The sequence below is a fragment of the Lipophrys pholis genome (genome assembly GCF_963383615.2).
Source record: "Lipophrys pholis genome assembly, chromosome: 19".
Taxonomy (NCBI): Eukaryota; Metazoa; Chordata; class Actinopteri; order Blenniiformes; family Blenniidae; genus Lipophrys; species Lipophrys pholis.
In genome coordinates this window covers 7,227,860-7,246,686 of record NC_137647.1, presented here as the reverse complement: position 1 = coordinate 7,246,686, position 18,827 = coordinate 7,227,860, and the positions used below count along the sequence as shown (strand labels likewise).

Sequence of the window (18,827 nt, the reverse complement as noted above, 5' to 3'; positions counted from 1 at the left end):
GGCAGAGCCGCAGCTAACAGCTGATAAGACCTACATAAAGCAGAACAAACATACCAAAAGTGGACTTAAACTCTGGCGGGCTTGAAGCAGAGAGGCCCTGCAGCTAAATGCAGCTGAAATCAGAGGTAATCAGGAAGTAGAACAAATGAAATTGAGATTAAGCCAGACTCTGTTGCAGAAGGAGATCCTCTTCCGACCCTCCAATGCTCCTATGGATCAGGTTTCCAGCTGCTCGGCCGCCCCCTCCTTCTTCTTCTTCTTCTTCTTCTTCTCCTCCTCTCCTGTATTCCTCTGATCCAAACTCCAACCCTTCTGCTGTGGAATTATGGAAGGAGGGACCTGCAGTTTTTTCCTCTTCTTTCTCCCTTTTGCTTAGTTTTTTTTTTTTTTTTTTCTTCCCTTCTTTGAAGGAGGCGTCCATTCTTGTCTTCCCTAAACGTGAGCAGCAGCAGCAGCAGCAGCCGGGTAATGAGGGTGCGTCCCCCCCAGTTCCCCAGTACCTCCCAGTTCTTCAGACTCCCATATAAAAACCCTCATGGAAAGTGAGTGTAGGCAGTAGGGAGTTTTCTGCTGGGGTCAGGAGGACTGTGAACATACGAGCGGATCCTGCCCCAAACCCCCGTGTATGAGTGGAGTCTAGCAGAAAGAGAAAACATCCCCAGCTTTTTTTTTTCCTCTATTGCCTCAAAGAGTCTACATGTCTAGTGGCATCTAGACATGTTCAGCTTTGTGGATATGCGGTTGGCGCTGCTGCTCAGCGCAGCGGCGCTCCTGGTCAGGGCGCAGGGCGAGGACGACAGTAAGTTTCATCACTGTTTACTGGAGCTTCTCAACTTTTTTTTTTTTTTTTTTTTTTTTTTCCTTCTTCAACTGCCGTTTGACTGGTGGATTGGATCTGTGTGGCTGGACGGCTGCTGAGACAGACAGAGAGGAGGCGCAAGGAAAAAAACTGTTTAAACTAGAAATGACTTTAATGCATTCGTCATCTCTTCAGACAGACAGATAGACAGATAGACAGATAGACAGACAGACAGACAGATAGATAGATAGATAGATAGATAGATAGATAGATAGATAGATAGATAGATAGATAGATAGATAGATAGATAGATAGATAGATAGATAGATAGATAGATAGATAGATAGATAGATAGATAGATAGATAGATAGATAGATAGATAGATAGAGCAGAGTTCATAGAGTACATTGTGTGCATAGGCATCTGAAGAAGGCCTCCTTCTCTCCCTCTCCTTGTGTCACTCTACATCTCTCTTGCCCTCCACCTCCCCACTATGCATCCAGGCAAGTTGCTGCAGGTTTTCAAGGGCTTTCCTCTAAGCGAGGCTTTTTAGCAGAAAATGCACCGATTCAAAGCAATGCTCTAGAAAAATCCTCAAATAAATCCTGGTTTTGGTTTTGATACGCTTAAGCGCGGCTGCAGATTTCCCCCTTTCGGAAAGGGAGCTGGCCTGGTTTGATGTCGAAGCCTCTCGCAGGCCCGAATGATGTGGCAGAGAAGTTCACAGCCCGGGGCCAATTGTGTTGAGCAGGACAGGTGAGGTTGAGGGAATCGCACAGGGAGGAAAACAAGGCAGGGAGGGTCGGAGGCGAGCAGCAGGCGCAGTCTTGTCTGCTGGAAACATTTGACCCCTGAGCAGGCGGCTCAGGTGAGTCGAAGGGGCGGACTACGGAGCTCAGACAAATTCATCGTTCGTCCACCGAGAAGACAAAGAAAAAGCAGCTCTGTCCTGGAAATGCAACTTTTCCAGATGTTCCTCCTCTCGTCTGGAAAGGACTCAGCTGTCTGTCCGCTTGCCTGTCTGTCTGCCCCAAGCAGATGTGCTTTGACCCCCCCCCCCCTCCTGAATGGTCTCACAGCGCCACCTCGAGGCCCGCCTCTGCACCTGCAGACACATCTGGCCGCCACGTCCCCTATGCAATCTCGTTTTTCCGCCTCCTCCTCTTTAGTTTCACTCCTTTTCCATTTTTTTTTTTTTTTTTTTGCTTCCCCTAATTACAAACACATGTGGAGTGTTTCCACCAGCTGCTGCCAAGCCGACAGTCTGCAGCTCTGCTGCTGATTTTCCCCTCTGAGCTCAGCACTCTGGCACGCTGCAAGATTTATAAGCCCCTCTAAAAGGAGCCCCTTTTTTGGTTTAGATTCTGCTGAGAAGCAGCGGCAGAGACATGATGCAGATCACCGTGGAAAATGAGACTTTGGGTTTACGCTGAAGGGAAATTAAATCAATTTGGGACATGTTTGCTCAGCGTCTCTACTGCGTGACCTGTATGCAGGCGCAGCACGGCGGTGCCCTCTCCGTTACCTTTGACCTTTCGTGGTCTGATTCTGAGGCCTCTATTTCCTGCCCAAGCTTTACTCAACATGAAGCAGCCCTACTTCATTTATGTCACTGCATGTCAACTAGTTTCTCTCTTCCCAGCTGTGTTTTTTTGTTTTGTTTTGTTTTTTTTTTCTTAAGGACATTTTGACATGTTAAAAGCAGTGACTAACAATTGGGCCTGAATAAATTCCATTGGTTACAAAACATCCAAAACATGCTTGATTGTGTCAATTTAGAACAGGATTGCAACTTCAAATATTTTTATAATTAAATACAAAATTACCCCATTTGTTAAAATTTTAAAGTAAAGGTTGAAACATATTTTTTAGTGCTTTCTTCAAACATTTCTTCACAGTTATTTATTGACTCTCTTTTTCTGCTGAGATCCAGGCCTTTCTGTGTTATGATGTGAGATCGAGCCCGTCACCTCTGACCTCTGACCTCTGACCTCTCTCTCTCTCTCTCTCTCTGCCGCCCCCTACAGAATCAGGTCCAAGCTGCACCATGGACGGCCAGGTGTTTGCTGACCGGGATGTGTGGAAACCAGAGCCATGCCAGATCTGCGTGTGCGACAGCGGCACCGTGATGTGCGACGAGGTCATCTGCGAAGACACCACTGACTGCCCCAACCCCGTCATCCCCCATGACGAGTGCTGCCCCATCTGCCCCGACGACGGTACGCAAATGGCAGCATTGAAGTCCATTTCCCCCCTCATTTCCTTTCAATCGCATCCCCTCCATGTCGCACTATTCACTCCTTTACTCACCTGTTTCGCGTCAATGTAAATTATACATACGCCCTTTGAACCTCTGGCCCTGTGATGAGACACGCTCACCCTCGTGTGTTAAAATAAATATGTGATTTATTTTGTTTGGTTTCCTTGAAGATTCAAATTGCTCAAATGTTTTTCTAAAATTGATATACATTTTTGTGTGTTTCCATGCTCTCCAGGCTTCCAGACCCCAGAGGTAAATATTTACCTTTTGTTTTTCTCATAGATCGAAATAGTTTGCATCAAGCTGTCATGAACACATTATCTATGAATGATTGGATTATCATCAGAGAAATATTCTTTTATTTTATCAGATCAGATACATAAATAATGATTACATGATTTAAGATCTTTTTTTTTCTTCCTCAATTCAAAGGGACCCAAGGGACCACGTGGACCTAAGGGAGACCAGGTAGGTTCACGTTTCTTTCTTTGCTTTACTTTTGGGGTTTGTTTTGATTTGTGTTCGGGGTCTGCCAGTCCGAGCAATCTGGGCCTGTTCACATGAGACCTGAAGTTTTACCGTCAGAGTCTCTCTGAGTAATTCAGGCTGCAGATCATGTTATTTGACAGATGTAGGAACACTCAGAGTTTCTGTGGGAATTCCATATGATCCCATGTAACTAGTAAATGTGCCGTGATCACATAATTTCTCATGGTGAATTAGGTCAGTGTCTCACAACAGAATGGAAACATGCAGAGATCAGACAGATTCTCTTGATTTAATTGTAAAAATCCCAAGCACCTGGTACATAAATCCATAAAGTGAAGATAGTATTGTTCTTCCTTGGAAATTAAGACTACATTGCAATCTTTTTCCACTGTTATAAGATGGTTGACCTTGACTTGAGTGTGAATTAGATGCAGAAACATGCTGTTGCATCCATAATGGATGTCATCGGATACCTTGAGTTATAATCAAATTGATGTATTTTTCACATTCATAAGTGTAGCTAATTCTTTATTTATAGTGGAGATGATGTGTGATTCTACATGTGCAGGTAGTTACCTCATTGTCTTACCTTGTATACCCCCGTCGCATGACCACTGCCTGTCCAATGCCAGTTGAGAAGGGTCACTCCCATTAGGAAGGAAGCTGCATCTTATCCACATTCAATACTTCTGTCATAAAGCGATCTTTGTGGACACAAAGAGAACAGAAACATGTTCATGTCATCACGTAATAGCAGTGCAGGCACTCGTGTGATGTCATATCTTAAATATTGTGGTTTGCTTTTATGCATCAGAGTATATCGAGGGTTGAGACCGAGATAGATTATTTGTTTTGACTCTTGAAGCTGACCCCGTGTCCTCCCTTCATCTACAGGGTCCTGCAGGCCCCCCTGGTAACGATGGTATCCCCGGCCAGCCTGGATTTCCCGGACCTCCTGGCCCCCCTGGACCCCCTGGCCTCGGTGGAGTAAGTCGACTACTTTTGTGTTATTTTGTTGTGTCCGATTGTGCTCAAGACCAAAGTTGCTGGCCAGGAGCCAGTCGCAGCAAGAGACAGGTCACATGACTCATGATTGTGGCTCATTTCATGAAGAGATGGGTGGGTGAAATTTGCTGACGTCAGCGACCGCACACGCTCCCTCTTGGAGGTTCAGACACATTGAAAAGCTAAAAGCAGCTTGTATCCCAGCTCACTTTTGTTCTTTTTTGTTGTCCGATCACTCAGAGCTCCTTGTATTTATGCTAGTGTATCAGAGTATGCCCTTGTCTCCCTGTAATGTTCAAAACCTGACCTGTATGACCCAGTCAGAAAAATATTATAATTGAGACTAAATATCTTGCGTCAGCAAGTCAGAAATACCTGAACATCAATGGAAAATCCTTAAAATGCCCCAAAAGACGCGGAAAATAAGATTTTCATTTGTAGATTTGTGTTTGTGTTCTTCAGACAAACTTGTTTTTAACATCCAAAGCAAACTTTCCCCCCAAATAAACATTTTCCTGCATGTTCTTCAGTGTATATAAATAGATCCATGCTAATCCATGCTAATGACTGCGAATATTGATGGATTATGTGGTACAGATTTAAAGATAATATATTATTTTTAAGGAGGATTGTTTGTTGAGTTGTAGCCATGCTAATTCAGGCTAAATTAAGCGGAAGTTAACATGACAGTGAGACGGTCCAGTTCGCAGTTCTTATGACGACCTAGAAAAGACTAAAAACGATTCTACAATTATTTTATGACATTAACATAGAGTTTCTTTGGAATCACACTGCAGTTTTATGCTGCGGAGCTCACATTTTCAGGCTAATAACATCATCCCAGAAACGGTCTGTAACTCACATCACTACACAGAGTACATCACAATTGAATTCAACATGCTCTGTATCAGTTTCCCTTCGACTTCCACTTTTACATTGCAAAGTATTCTATCAACTAATAATACTTTGGATATTAAATCAATACTTGCACTTTAACTTTTACTTATAGAAACTTAGCATTACCTTTCATGTTAAGAAATACGATAATATGAGAGATTAAGTACACTATGATTTAAAGCCAAATTTTGTATCACAATATGGATAAATAAATGTGCAAAAAAACACCTTACATTTAGATCACTGATGTAAAAATAGATTTTTGCTATTTAAGGTTCACTAATGTTAGAATACAAACTTCTATCACAAAATAATCATCAAATATTCCCACTTCAATAAAAGAATTTTTAAACATTTTAATTATTATTATTATTTAAGCTATTTACTAAGCTCACGACCTTCTGTTTAAACACAGACTTAAAATGTGATGTTCATTCTAAGTTGACTTCAATGTTGAACTGTAAGGAGTAGAGCATGCATCAGTCACTGACAACAGAGGATTGAGTGATAAAAGTCAAACTCTTTTAATTTCATGTTTAGATTATTATAGTTTATTATTGGATTTAATTTTTCTTGAGGATGCTTCTGTGAAACTCTTTGACACTTGATTATGATTTCATTAGTCAAGAGTCGATCAATTTTCTTATAAAGAATGTTAAAGGGCATAGTTGTCCAAATTCACAATATCTAGTATAGTAAAGAAAAATAAATACTCACGGATCACATAGCTTGTTTTAGAAAGATGTGTAATACTATTTTTCTTTAATTAACACTTGTATTCTTTATTTCTTTTCCCCAGAACTTCTCCCCTCAGATGTCCGGTGGCTTTGATGACAAATCCCCTGCCATGCCCGTTCCTGGACCCATGGTAGGTCACACATACAGTACATAGATAAATAGATATTCTTTCTGTTTCTGCATCTGACCTGATGTCTGTCTTGATGAACAGGGCCCAATGGGACCCCGTGGACCCCCTGGAGCTCCTGGATCTAGCGTGAGTACATGATTCACTTAATTCAAAATGTGTCTGATCTGAGAGCAGTGCACTTCACATGACAGAATTGATCCCATTTCCAATTCTTTTTTTATAATCAAAATAACCTCAACATGTCAACAAGCCCTAACATTATGAGCACAGTAGCTCAGGGAACCGTTGTTGTTGTTGTTGTTTTTAAATCAATTGCAAAAATCTGGGAACTTTGCAACTCTTTTTTTTGTTAAAAACAAAGGAATAAGGAAAAACAGGAGAACCTGCGCTGTGTTTTCAGCCAGCGGGCATTTTAACAGAAATTGGCTTTGCGTGAATGAAGGACCTTGCTTTGGTTTTGGTGAATACACACACACTCAATGTGTCTTTCAGTCTTAACAAAGTATTACTAGAGTACTAAACTATCGACACTGTTAAGTTTCATTATGAAGAAATGGCATCATGTGGGTGCAGTGCAGGCTCAAAGGTTACGCTTTAACTCAGGGAAAAAAATGTCTTCCTTACTTTAGCGTTTAGCGACATTTAGCATTCTGCTTTCCCCGAAGCTGCTGCATTTATTTCACTGTGTTTGTTTTTATGGAACCCTGCTGATCAACATATAGCTCTGTCCCCCAATTTATGTAAACACTGATCAGGTGTGCAACTTGGTCAAATATCTTATGAATAAATAATTTATGTCATCATATATGTTGTAGTGATTGTGCGTTTATGCACCCTCACAGGGACCTCAGGGATTCACTGGCCCCCCTGGTGAGCCTGGTGAGGCCGGAGCTGCTGTGAGTATAAAAGACGAGGAAGCAAATTCGCACCTTCATACCTTGCTGGCCTACGACCGCTCTCACCTTAAATGTGTCTTCCTCTCTGTAGGGTCCCATGGGTCCTCGTGGCGCCGCCGGTCCCCCTGGAAAGAACGGAGAGGATGTAAGCCATTTGAAACAATTCACAGATTCACTACTTATCGGTCAATATATTTCAAACAACACCTCAACGCCTGTGCCTTTTTTGCTTTCAGGGTGAGTCTGGCAAACCTGGTCGCGGTGGTGAGCGTGGACCTTCCGGACCACAGGTAAGTTAAAGTGCAAACATCTACTTCTTTATAAGTTTCATTCTAAAACAAAAAACCTCAAGCTGTGATTAAATTCCAATGTTTTTTCTTTTTCCTTCAGGGAGCTCGTGGCTTCCCAGGAACCCCTGGACTGCCCGGCATCAAGGGACACAGAGTGAGTCCCATCCCAATGACCCGTCCAGCTCTGATTCAACGCTGTAGCATCTCTGGACGCGGGTCTTCATCTTTGTGTGTCTGCTCTTCTCTTTAGGGATTCAGCGGTCTGGATGGTGCTAAGGGAGACAGTGGCCCTGCTGGACCCAAGGTGACCGTCTCCGTTATGTCAAGTCGGTGTAGAAAAATGTCTATTTGCAACACCTAAAGCTGGCTGAGTTCTATAATAGTGCAGAAGGAGCTATACTAGTAGCAGACAAGGTATAGTAATGGTCGTTAGAGTAGTAGCCAGGATATTATGAGTCTTGAGTCTTGGTGTTGAATGTAAGGGAACCTGAGTTTGAGTCCCAGTGGCGACTGTCAGAACATTCGTCTCCAGTAGAGTTTGCTTGCAGTCGTGACTCATTGCTACATTACCCACAATGCAACCTGTAGTATAGTTGCAGGAGTGAGGGCAATATTGGCCTGGAATCTAGCTTGTGTCCAGAAGAAGCCGTGCCCACTGCTAACAGACCACTGTGGGCGTCACCAAGCCCCAACATGGCTCCCAGTACAAGCAGTTCAAAATGAACAACCAACAAGATCACTGAAGTCTTCAGTGAGCTTTTATAGGCCCTTTACCCAGTAGGTCAAGTTATTATCATGAGCCATGGTAGTAGTTGGTTTCGTTGTCTCAGCCATTTCAGGTGATCTCAATATATTGTCTTTCAGCTTTAATCATCTTGTACTATCATTTATATTCTTTTAGGGAGAGGCTGGAGCCTCCGGTGAGAACGGAACCCCTGGTGCTATGGTGAGTGAAACACGCTCCACTTCACCTCTACGTACAGTTGCTCACCACCTCGGATGTCCTTCGTCCATCCAGCCGACGTCACATTAAAATCAACGCTGTTTTTGTTTTTTGTCTCCCTCAGGGACCTCGTGGTCTGCCTGGTGAGAGAGGCCGTGGTGGTGCTACTGGAGCTGCTGTGAGTGCATACAGATGAGCCTGCGTCTTTTATAAAGACCGTTTGAGCTTTCAAATCAACTAAACATGTTTGTTTGTGTGTTGTAGGGCGCTCGTGGTAACGATGGTGCTGCTGGTGCTGCTGGACCTCCTGTAAGTCTCCTTGAAGTTCTGAAATCTCCAGCTTTTGATATGCATTGCTAATGTTAGCATTGATCATCTACATTTTGTTTTTCCTTTTGCCCTCAGGGTCCCACTGGCCCCGCTGGACCTCCTGGATTCCCTGGTGGCCCTGGATCCAAGGTATGATCCAAAGATCTAGGCTATCATTCAGTATTTCCAGCCTGTCTTCATTTTCCATTATAAAAATCTCCATATTCCTTTTTGTCCCTCGTCATTGGGAGAACCATCATGAGAATACTCACTTTATAATGGTTTGACTCAATTGGGATATAAAATAGGGGACTCATTTTTCCATGAGTCTATACTCAAGAATACCACTAGTTATATAGCATAACAATATGAATATCTCATGTACAAATGGCATCTTTTAGAATATTAGTCATTAAAGGAAGGTGAATCTAAAGCACAGATAATCAACAACATTTAAAATTAAGTTTGATCTGCTGTGAGGATATTGGACATAAAAAAACAAACTTTATATTTTGCTGTTTTATTTCTGATTATTGTGACGGAATCGTCCCACGTCTCCTTCATTAACATTTCTTGTGTCTCGCCTCTATCCAGGGAGACGGCGGAGCCCAGGGTGGTCGTGGACCCGAGGGCCCCGCTGGAGCCCGTGGTGAGCCTGGAAACCCCGGACCTGCTGGTGCTGCTGGACCCTCCGTGAGTTAGAATAAAGTGATTTTAGCATCTTGTCAAGAAGCGACTGCCGCCACAGAGGTGTCTGATGGACTCTTCTTCCTCACTGTAGGGAAACCCTGGTGCTGATGGAGCCGCCGGAGCTAAGGGACTTCCTGTGAGTATTTTCCTCATCAAATATACTCCCTAAAATATTTCAAGGGTTTGATTTCCTTTATGACTCGAAGTGATGATTTAGTCACAAACAACAGAGGGCAGATGCTTTATCACCATAATGCAGTACAGATAGCCTCCACAACAGCAACAGTAAAACATGATTTAATTGTTGCCTTGTGCTGCCCCCTGCAGGGTGCTGCTGGAGCTGCTGGAGCTCCTGGTTTCCCTGGACCCCGTGGACCCCCAGGACCCCAGGGTGCTGCTGGTGCCTCTGGAGCCAAGGGTAACACTGTGAGTAAAGCTTTAAAGAAACTTACAGAAATCTATTCTGTGAATATATTTATTCATGATTAAAAAAAGATTCCGATCTACTTGTTCTAAACACTTGATTTCCTAATGAAAACTCACCTCTTTTTACAGGTTTTTTGCTAATAATACCTTAAATTGTTTTTTTGTTTTTTTCCCTACAGGGTGATGTTGGACTCCCCGGAGCCAAGGGAGAGCATGGTGCAAAGGGAGAGGCTGTAGGTTCACCACAGACCACAACAGACCAATAGACTCTGGAAGCTCTTTTGTTGTTGTTCAAATGTGTATTCTTATGGCCTCCAATGTGTGTGTTCCCTCCAGGGTGCCGCAGGAGCTCATGGACCCCCAGGACCCCACGGTGAGGAGGGCAAGAGGGGAGCCAGAGGAGAGCCCGGTGCTGCAGGAGGTCGTGGAGCTCCAGGAGAGCGTGTAAGCATTTTCACATACTATTTCATATTTCATATCATACTTTAATGCAGTTTAACATCATATGTGACAATAAGGATCCTTAAACCTTGAAATCTCCACAGAGATGGCATTGCATTTTACATTTCGCAGCGACTTTTGTACAGTTATACACTTCACACCAAATTTTTATCTAGTGGATGCAAATGTTTTGCTCGTTTTCAACTTTACCTGCCAATAGGATACTTGCACAGGCACCATTTCGAGGCAATAAACTGTATATTGGCATGAAGAAGAACTCTAGTGCCCCTAAAGGCCAAAAAAAGTAGCGCACCAAAGTGACTGATCTGAGTCACTGCTGCACACTGCAGTTTTTGCACTTCATGCCAGTAGAGTAGGGGGGTAGTAATGGCAAGTGTGCAATTAATGCACACAAATGTCATGTTAAAGAAAATGACTCTCAGCTAATGGTTTAGGCCATTTTTTCTTTTCAGTTAACATGCTTCCATATGTAAAGCTAAACACTACATTTGTCTTCAGGGTGCCCCTGGTGGTCGCGGTTTCCCTGGTTCTGATGGCCCTGCTGGAGCTCGAGTAAGTTAAGCACACGTCAGTGTGTCCTTTCATTGGGTGCTTGAAATAAGCTCTTTCAGTTGGATTAATTGTCTACCGCCTTCCTCCGCATCACAGGGCGCCACTGGTGAGCGCGGTGCCCCCGGTGCCGTTGGAGCCAAGGGTTCCACTGGCGAGTCTGGCCGCACTGGTGAGCCTGGTCTCCCCGGAGCTAAAGTGAGTTTCCCCTCTGGACTATAAAAGCCTCCGCAGCGTCATTTTCTCCCCACACTGCTTGACCGCTCACCTTTGTTCTGCAGGGTATGACTGGTAGCCCCGGCAGCCCCGGACCCGATGGCAAGATCGGACCTGCTGTAAGTTCATGTCTACTGCCAATAATCTCAATATGATTAGATTCTGTTTTCTGTTTCAATAAATCCCAAATTAATTTTCCCTACCAGGGATCCACCGGACAAGATGGCCGCCCCGGACCCCCCGGCCCAGTTGGAGCTAGAGGCCAGCCCGGAGTCATGGGATTCCCCGGACCTAAGGGAGCTGCTGTGAGTGAACTTCCAACTGCTTTGAAGCGAATTTAATCCAGTGATTAATACAGATTATTCTGATGAGTGTGTTCTTTTCCTTCGTGTGACTACAGGGTGAGGCTGGAAAGCCCGGTGAGAGAGGAGTCATGGGACCCTCTGGCCCTACTGTAAGTTCTCAGCACTGTGTGTCATTTCTAATTGAACTATTTTATTCATGTATAAAAACTATAACTTGATAACATTTTTTGTTGTTGTTTTTCAACCCAGGGTGCCCCTGGAAAGGATGGTGAAGTTGGTGCTCAGGGTCCCTCTGGACCTGCTGTAAGTGAACATCACAAACCACACACACTGGGAACACACAGGTAATGTAATATTTCTGCTTTGACGCCAAATCTCTGTTAATATTTAGGGACCTTCTGGTGAGAGGGGAGAACAGGGACCTTCTGGTGGTCCTGGATTCCAGGGTCTGCCTGGACCCCAGGGAGCTTCTGGTGAGAGTGGCAAGCCCGGAGAGCAGGTACTGACTGAGCTATGACTGCACCTGCATCCTCAGATCAGACTTAATAAATAAATAAAAAAAAGGGGCCTCCTGATTTAACTCTTGTCTTTCTGTTTAGGGTCTGCCTGGTGATGCTGGAGCTGCCGGACCTGCTGGATCTAGAGTAAGTACCGAATGACCAAAATTATTATTGTACTTTTTGTATTGTGCATATAGTACTCTGGTGAGAGCAACTATAATAGAGGAGTGGTTAGTAGTTTTACAGTCGATGGTTAATGCTTCTTCCACTTAAATGGGTTCCAAATCAAAATTACTCTTTACTTTAACATGAGTTACTTTTAACTTGTGTTTGTTTTAATGTTTACTCCTGAACCGACGACGGTAAATCAAACAAAATACTATACAAAGAAAAAAGAGCTGTGCACATTATTGAGATATATGATGTGGGCCATTATGTATAGGTGATATTAAGGGGAGAATTTTTACAATGTTGTTAACTGGAAAGTTGTGATTTTGGTCAGTTTAATGCCACTTTGCAGTAGATGTAATTAATTGTTTTATTATTCTCATGCAATGCTATATCTTAATACTAACTCATATAGAACTATTCTTTACAACCTTAGGATTAAAAATTTCATTTTTTTCTCCTATTTTAGTGAGTTACTGATGAAGGTAAACATCTCTAAACCTTATAGACTGGTGATGCTAATGCTAATAAGCTACTTTGACCTAGTAAAGGATTAGTAGTAGTTTACATAAATGAGGGCCCTCATAGCTCGACCACAAACACTAATCACATAAAAACACACATGAAATTAAACAGGAGAACCTTATCTACATAATATATATGCCATGTGTACATTAAATATAACTCTTAACGCCAACCAAATGATTGAGTAAACTAACTTGTCATATTTTGGACAATAAGGCTCGGCCACTTTGTGCCACACTTTCCAATGTACCGAAACCCTCCTTCTGACCTACCCGATTCTCTGTCGCTTCTTCTTCTCAGGGCGACCGTGGATTCCCCGGCGAGCGTGGTGCCCCTGGTGCTGTTGGACCTGCTGGTGCCCGTGGAAGTCCCGGATCTGCTGGAAACGAGGGTGCCAAGGTAAACCTTCCTTAAACGACGACATGGATAACATTTTTCATTTTAAGTTCTTGCTGCTTGGGTGTACTACCATATGTGACTTATTCTTATCTTGTCTTACTCAGGGAGATGCTGGAGCCCCCGGATCTCCCGGTGCTCAGGGTCCTCCCGGACTGCAGGGAATGCCTGGTGAGCGCGGTGCCGCCGGTCTTCCAGGACTGAGAGGAGACAGAGTAAGTCGCCACAACAATATTTCCAGGTACCAAGCTACAAAACATGCATTAGCTTACCCTTACTGACTTACACATGTTTCTGAAACTCCAGGGTGACCAAGGAGCAAAGGGTGGTGATGGAGCTCCTGGCAAAGATGGCGTCCGTGGTTTGACTGGACCTATTGGTCTTCCTGGACCCGCTGGATCCCCCGGTGACAAGGGAGAGCCTGGTGCCGTTGGAACTGGCGGACCCGCTGGAGCCCGCGGAGCCCCTGTAAGTAGAACGTTGACTGTTGAGCCTCTTGTTGTCTTCAGGTCAGTTTGACTTGTTTTTAAAGGTTAACATGTCTTAACTGTTTTCTCATTTCCATATAATTACATGAAAATTACTCAAATTGTCCACTGATGTGCAAGTCAGATCAATTATGACTATATTTGCTGAATTATGTTTATCTTACCATAGTGGATATTTAGATGAAGTATATCATACTGTATATAAAAACTAAAAAATGTGAATCAAGCAGCCAGAAAGGTTGATTTGACCCAGAAGGACATACACGTACTAGAGTAAAAAGGTTTAGTTCTAGGCGATCTTGGTTCTTAACCCATTCAAGCCTCTGTAACTCTTCCACAGGGTGAGCGTGGAGAGGCTGGACAACCTGGACCTGCCGGATTCGCCGGACCCCCTGTAAGTCTGTTCCCCAAGAACATTCCTTCGACTCATAGAATTTCACGCCAAATTTCCCTGTGAAATTGATCAATCTTTTTTTCGCCACACCGTTCAACTTCAGGGTGGTGATGGACAGCCTGGTGCTAAAGGAGAGGCTGGAGATAATGGTGGAAAGGGAGACGCTGGTCCTCCTGGCCCTGCTGGACCTACTGGTTCTCCTGGACCTCAGGTTTGTAAACAAATCCCATCATAGTGTGGGAAAGAAAATCTAATAAAAGTGCAGTGACTAACACTACATTTTGTCTTTTCTAGGGTCCTCTTGGAAATTCTGGCCCCAAGGGAGCTCGTGGACCCGCTGGACCTCCTGTAAGTTTACACTCTTTTAGTCCTTTTTGAATCATTCATACATACATTCCAAACATCCTCCTAACCACCATATCACCACAAAATACTAAATCAGAAGCACAAAAATTGAGAAAAAAAATGTCTGACGACAAAACTTCAGATGCAAAAAAGCCCCCCCCCCCCCCCGAAAAAGAAAATCATGACCCTTCACAGTTGTTGTAAAGCTGGGGCAAGAGAAAGAGCACTGTTACTTGGAGGGGAAAAAATCCAAAAGCTTAAAGACATTAACCTCATACAACTAAATTAACCCAAATGAAACAAATGCATATTTTCATTTACAACTTATTTTTGAAATCCAAGAAACTTCCCATTTTTATTTTCCTCTTTGATTATTACTATTCATACTGATTTGATACAGACTTTCACTCGGTTTAGTTCAATAATGTATTTCTGTTTCTGTTAGGGTGCAACTGGTTTCCCTGGTGCTGCTGGCAGAGTTGGACCCCCTGGCCCTGCTGTGAGTCTTCTTGTGTTTTTTTCTTCTTCTCATGCAGATATGAAAAACTCAGAAATCCTCTGCATTTTTAAAATGTGCCCCCTTTTTCCATCATGCAGGGAAACTCTGGACCCCCCGGACCCGCTGGACCTGCTGGCAAAGAGGGACCCAAAGGAAACCGTGGTGAGACCGGACCCGCTGGTCGCCCTGGTGAGGTTGGAGGCGCTGGAGCCCCTGGACCATCCGGAGAGAAGGGTAGCCCTGGTGCCGAAGGTTCTTCCGTAAGTTATCTTTTTCCCTGACGTGGATACCAAGACCTGAGAAAACTGGTACTGACAGCACAGATAACATGTTTGCTGTTGGTGTTTTGTTCTTCTACATCATCATCGCTGCCCTTTTTTCTGTCTGAATCTCTCTGCTGCCCCCTACAGGGTACTGCCGGTCTGCCTGGACCTCAGGGTATTGCTGGACAGCGTGGTATTGTTGGTCTGCCTGGACAAAGAGGAGAGAGAGGTTTCCCTGGCATGCCCGGACCTTCCGTGAGTCTCGCTCTGACACTCAACATTGATTCCATCATTTCCATGCCCAAAACAAACTCCCTGACCGACCATATCTGCGTCACCCACAGGGAGAGGTTGGAAAGGCTGGTTCTTCTGGACCCGGAGGTGAGCGTGGACCACCTGGACCCATGGGACCCTCTGGTCTGGCCGGACCCGCTGGTGAGCCTGGACGTGAGGTATGAACCGACAGTCTCGGCTGCATACAAGTTAAAAAAAAACATTTTTTAAAAAGGGTTGTTTTAATATGTGCACTTGCTGCGTTTGTGTTTTAGGGAGGCCCCGGTAACGAGGGAGCACAAGGTCGTGATGGATCCCCTGGACCCAAAGTGAGTTCATCTGTAACTGACCAACACTAGAGTCTTTGTGTATTTGAAAGATGCCAGTCATATCACTCTCGGATTTAGAAACCTATTTTAGTTTCTACAGGGGTTGAGTGGAGTGATAAACTAATTGTTTGAATGTATTTTAGGGAGACCGTGGAGAGTCCGGCGCTGCTGGAGGCCCTGGCGCCCCCGGACCCCCTGGTGCCCCTGGACCCGTTGGACCCGCTGGAAAGACTGGTGACCGTGGAGAGTCTGTGAGTGGCGCTTTTGTCGTCTTGAACTTTTCATTTCAGTATACACCAAAACATTGTTGCTGAGTAAAATCGCTTATTCTTCTGCGTTCCAGGGACCTGCTGGCCCCGCTGGCTCTGCTGGCCCTGCTGGACCTCGTGGCCCTTCTGTAAGTACGATTGACTGAACAACTGCCATGCGGGAAAATAACGCGGAAAAGAAGGTAAAGCTAATGAATTTATCCTCCTCTTCCTACAACCAGGGAATTGCTGGAGCTCGTGGAGACAAAGGAGAGAGCGGCGAGGCTGGAGAGAGAGGCATGAAGGGACACAGAGGATTCACTGGCATGCAGGGATCTCCTGGACCCTCTGTATGTTGCTATGCTCTAGAGCCAACACGTATTTAAAGGTTGCACATCACAGGAAGAACCCCTCTAATACCACTTCCTCCATGTGACTTCATAGGGATCTTCTGGTGAGGCCGGACCTGCTGGTGCCGCTGGACCTGCTGGACCTAGAGTGAGTTGACGTTGCACAACCTTCGAATATCGTCTATATATTTGCAGGTTTTATTCACAGACATTGACATTTGGATTTTTCCTCTTGGATATGTTTAGGGCCCATCTGGATCTTCTGGTTCTCCTGGTAAAGATGGTATGAGTGGTCTGCCTGGACCCACTGGACCTCCTGGACCTCGTGGACGCTCTGGAGAAATGGGACCCGCTGTAAGCTTAATAATTCATTCACCGGCCACCACACCAGTACCATACAGTCTCTGGCAAAAATGAGCTCACCGACTATTTCTCTTCTCTTTCTGTCCCTCTTCTGTGCATTTAGGGTCCTCCTGGACCTCCTGGACCTGCTGGAGCCCCTGGTGCCCCTGGTGGTGGATTCGACCTTGGCTTCATCGCCCAACCTCAGGAGAAGGCCCCCGATCCCTTCCGTATGTTCCGTGCCGATGATGCTAGCGTTCTCCGTGATCGCGACATGGAGGTTGACAGCACCCTGAAGAGCCTCAGCCAGCAGATCGAGCAGATCCGCAGCCCCGACGGAACCCGCAAGAACCCTGCCAGAACCTGCCGCGACCTCAAGATGTGCCACCCCGACTGGAAGAGCGGTGAGCTTTCTCATTCAGGGGGAAAATGGCAGGGGCCATGCATTTGTCTATTTCAAACCCTATAAAGAGGTTGATGGGAGAAAAGTTGATTTTGGATTGTGAGAATTCTTGGAGTTTGGACTTTTCTGACCTTGGTCCTGCTGTCCTCCAGGCGAGTACTGGATTGACCCTGACCAGGGCTGCACTCAGGATGCCATCAAGGTCTACTGTAACATGGACACCGGAGAGACCTGCGTGTCTCCAGTTCAGAGCGAGGTTGCAAAGAAGAACTGGTACGTCAGCAAGAACATCAAGGAGAAGAAGCACGTCTGGTTCGGAGAGACCATGACCGACGGCTTCCAGGTAAAAAAAAAAAATCCCTACCCATAGCACCTATTGTTCCGCCTCTTGGCCCTCCTCAGCCTTCAGAGTTTCAGTAAGTAATTCCTGCACCTTTCTCTTCTCCCGCACAGTTCGAGTACGGCAGCGAGGGCTCTCGGCCAGAGGATGTCAACATCCAGATGACCTTCCTGCGTCTCATGTCCACTGAGGCATCCCAGAACATCACCTACCACTGCAAGAACAGCGTCGCCTACATGGATGCTGCTGCCGGTAACCTCAAGAAGTCCCTCCTGCTCCAGGGCTCCAACGAGATCGAGATCAGAGCTGAGGGCAACAGCCGCTTCACCTACAGCGTCCTGGAGGATGGATGCACGGTGAGGACTTTTTTTTTTCCTTCTAATATCACATAGATACAAATAAATTAGCAGATCTAAATGTGACAAGGTGATCATGCTACTTATACTAAGTTAGAGCTTTCTTTACTAGGGTAACAAAGATATGTAGGTGTTGAAGGAGTCTATGTGACGAATTCTAACAACCTTCCTAAATCCTCTATCCGTTTCTGTCTTCTCCAGTCACACACCGGAACATGGGGCAAGACAGTCATCGACTACAAGACATCAAAAACATCTCGCCTGCCCGTCATTGATATCGCTCCTATGGATGTTGGTGCTCCAGACCAAGAGTTCGGCCTTGAAGTTGGACCTGTCTGTTTCTTGTAAAAAGAGAAATCTGGACTTGAAATTGTTGTTGTGCGTGTGTGTGAGCGTGTGTGTTTATTTTTTCTAGCAGTCATCTCTCTCTTAAAAACAAAAAAAACAATCCCCCCACCAAAACGTTCTTCTGATGCCAGTTTTCTGAAAAAAAAAAAAAAAGAAAATCTGATTCCTCGCTCCTGATTCTACAAGTTTCCATTTGGCCGTTGTTCTGATGGTCCACTTTGCCTAAAAACCTGCACTTCAACAAGAACAAGATGGCGGTGGTGTGGCGACACCTGCATCATCGTGTTTGGGACCACTACTTTTTTTTTTTAATTTTTTGTTTCTGACTCTTGGTTTTTTGTTTTTTTTTTGTTTGCTTTTTGCCATCACCAACACCAAGGATCCTGTAGAGAAGACATTTTGTTTCACTGGCAACAAGAAAATAATATATGCCTCTGTAAAGTGTAAAAAAAATTAACTCCCCCCTCTTCATCCAGCCAAACCTCTCTGGAGTTTACAAAACCTACAGAAACACACAGGTGACTTTTGTGTTTTTATACACCTCTGCGGTTGAGAGGAATGAAAGGACAGTCCCAAACAGACAGAACCCAGTTGCTTTGTACCACGTTTCAGGTGTTGATGAATAAACGGTGAAACTGACAGCCATGTTTGTCTTTGTTGTTCTGCCCCTCCCCTTCTTCCACCTCCACCTCATCCGCTGACGTAGTAGCTGTTGTTGATTTGGTTGTTGTTGTGGTTGCGTTCTTGTTTGTTCCTTTCTGTCTCGCCGCTTTTTTGTTTGGTTTTTTGTTTTTCCTGTAGAAAAGTCACATTAAAATCACCAGCAGAGAAATATGGGTTTAAACTTCCTTTTTTT

The 18,827-nt window shown here is 44.7% G+C and overlaps 1 protein-coding gene across 1 annotated transcript; it reads left to right on the top strand.

The window, feature by feature from the left end:
- Positions 1-657: 657 nt before the first annotated feature.
- Positions 658-18,610, top strand: col1a1a (collagen, type I, alpha 1a). The gene is made up of 49 exons (XM_080487920.1): positions 658-799; positions 2,827-3,018; positions 3,295-3,311; positions 3,492-3,527; positions 4,443-4,535; positions 6,250-6,318; positions 6,400-6,444; positions 7,161-7,214; positions 7,306-7,359; positions 7,451-7,504; positions 7,605-7,658; positions 7,755-7,808; positions 8,406-8,450; positions 8,572-8,625; positions 8,712-8,756; positions 8,853-8,906; positions 9,351-9,449; positions 9,538-9,582; positions 9,774-9,872; positions 10,052-10,105; positions 10,209-10,316; positions 10,833-10,886; positions 10,983-11,081; positions 11,165-11,218; positions 11,306-11,404; positions 11,500-11,553; positions 11,654-11,707; positions 11,796-11,903; positions 12,004-12,048; positions 12,898-12,996; positions 13,101-13,208; positions 13,300-13,461; positions 13,822-13,875; positions 13,979-14,086; positions 14,170-14,223; positions 14,666-14,719; positions 14,818-14,979; positions 15,130-15,237; positions 15,327-15,434; positions 15,531-15,584; positions 15,728-15,835; positions 15,928-15,981; positions 16,075-16,182; positions 16,277-16,330; positions 16,429-16,536; positions 16,649-16,928; positions 17,080-17,270; positions 17,381-17,623; positions 17,825-18,610. Exons 1-49 carry the CDS (start codon positions 718-720, stop codon positions 17,969-17,971), a joined length of 4,338 nt encoding a protein of 1,445 aa, XP_080344046.1. The 5' UTR covers positions 658-717; the 3' UTR covers positions 17,972-18,610.
- The last annotated feature ends 217 nt before the right edge of the window (positions 18,611-18,827 follow it).

Excerpts from the sequence above, each read along its gene's own strand:
- col1a1a (XM_080487920.1), top strand. The coding sequence starts at position 718 with ATGTTCAGCTTTGTGGATATGCGGTTGGCGCTGCTGCTCAGCGCAGCG. Across the intron at positions 7,659-7,754 it reads CCGGCATCAAGGGACACAGA|GGATTCAGCGGTCTGGATGG; the intron begins GTGAGTCCCATC and ends TCTTCTCTTTAG. Across the intron at positions 16,331-16,428 it reads CTGGACCTGCTGGACCTAGA|GGCCCATCTGGATCTTCTGG; the intron begins GTGAGTTGACGT and ends GGATATGTTTAG.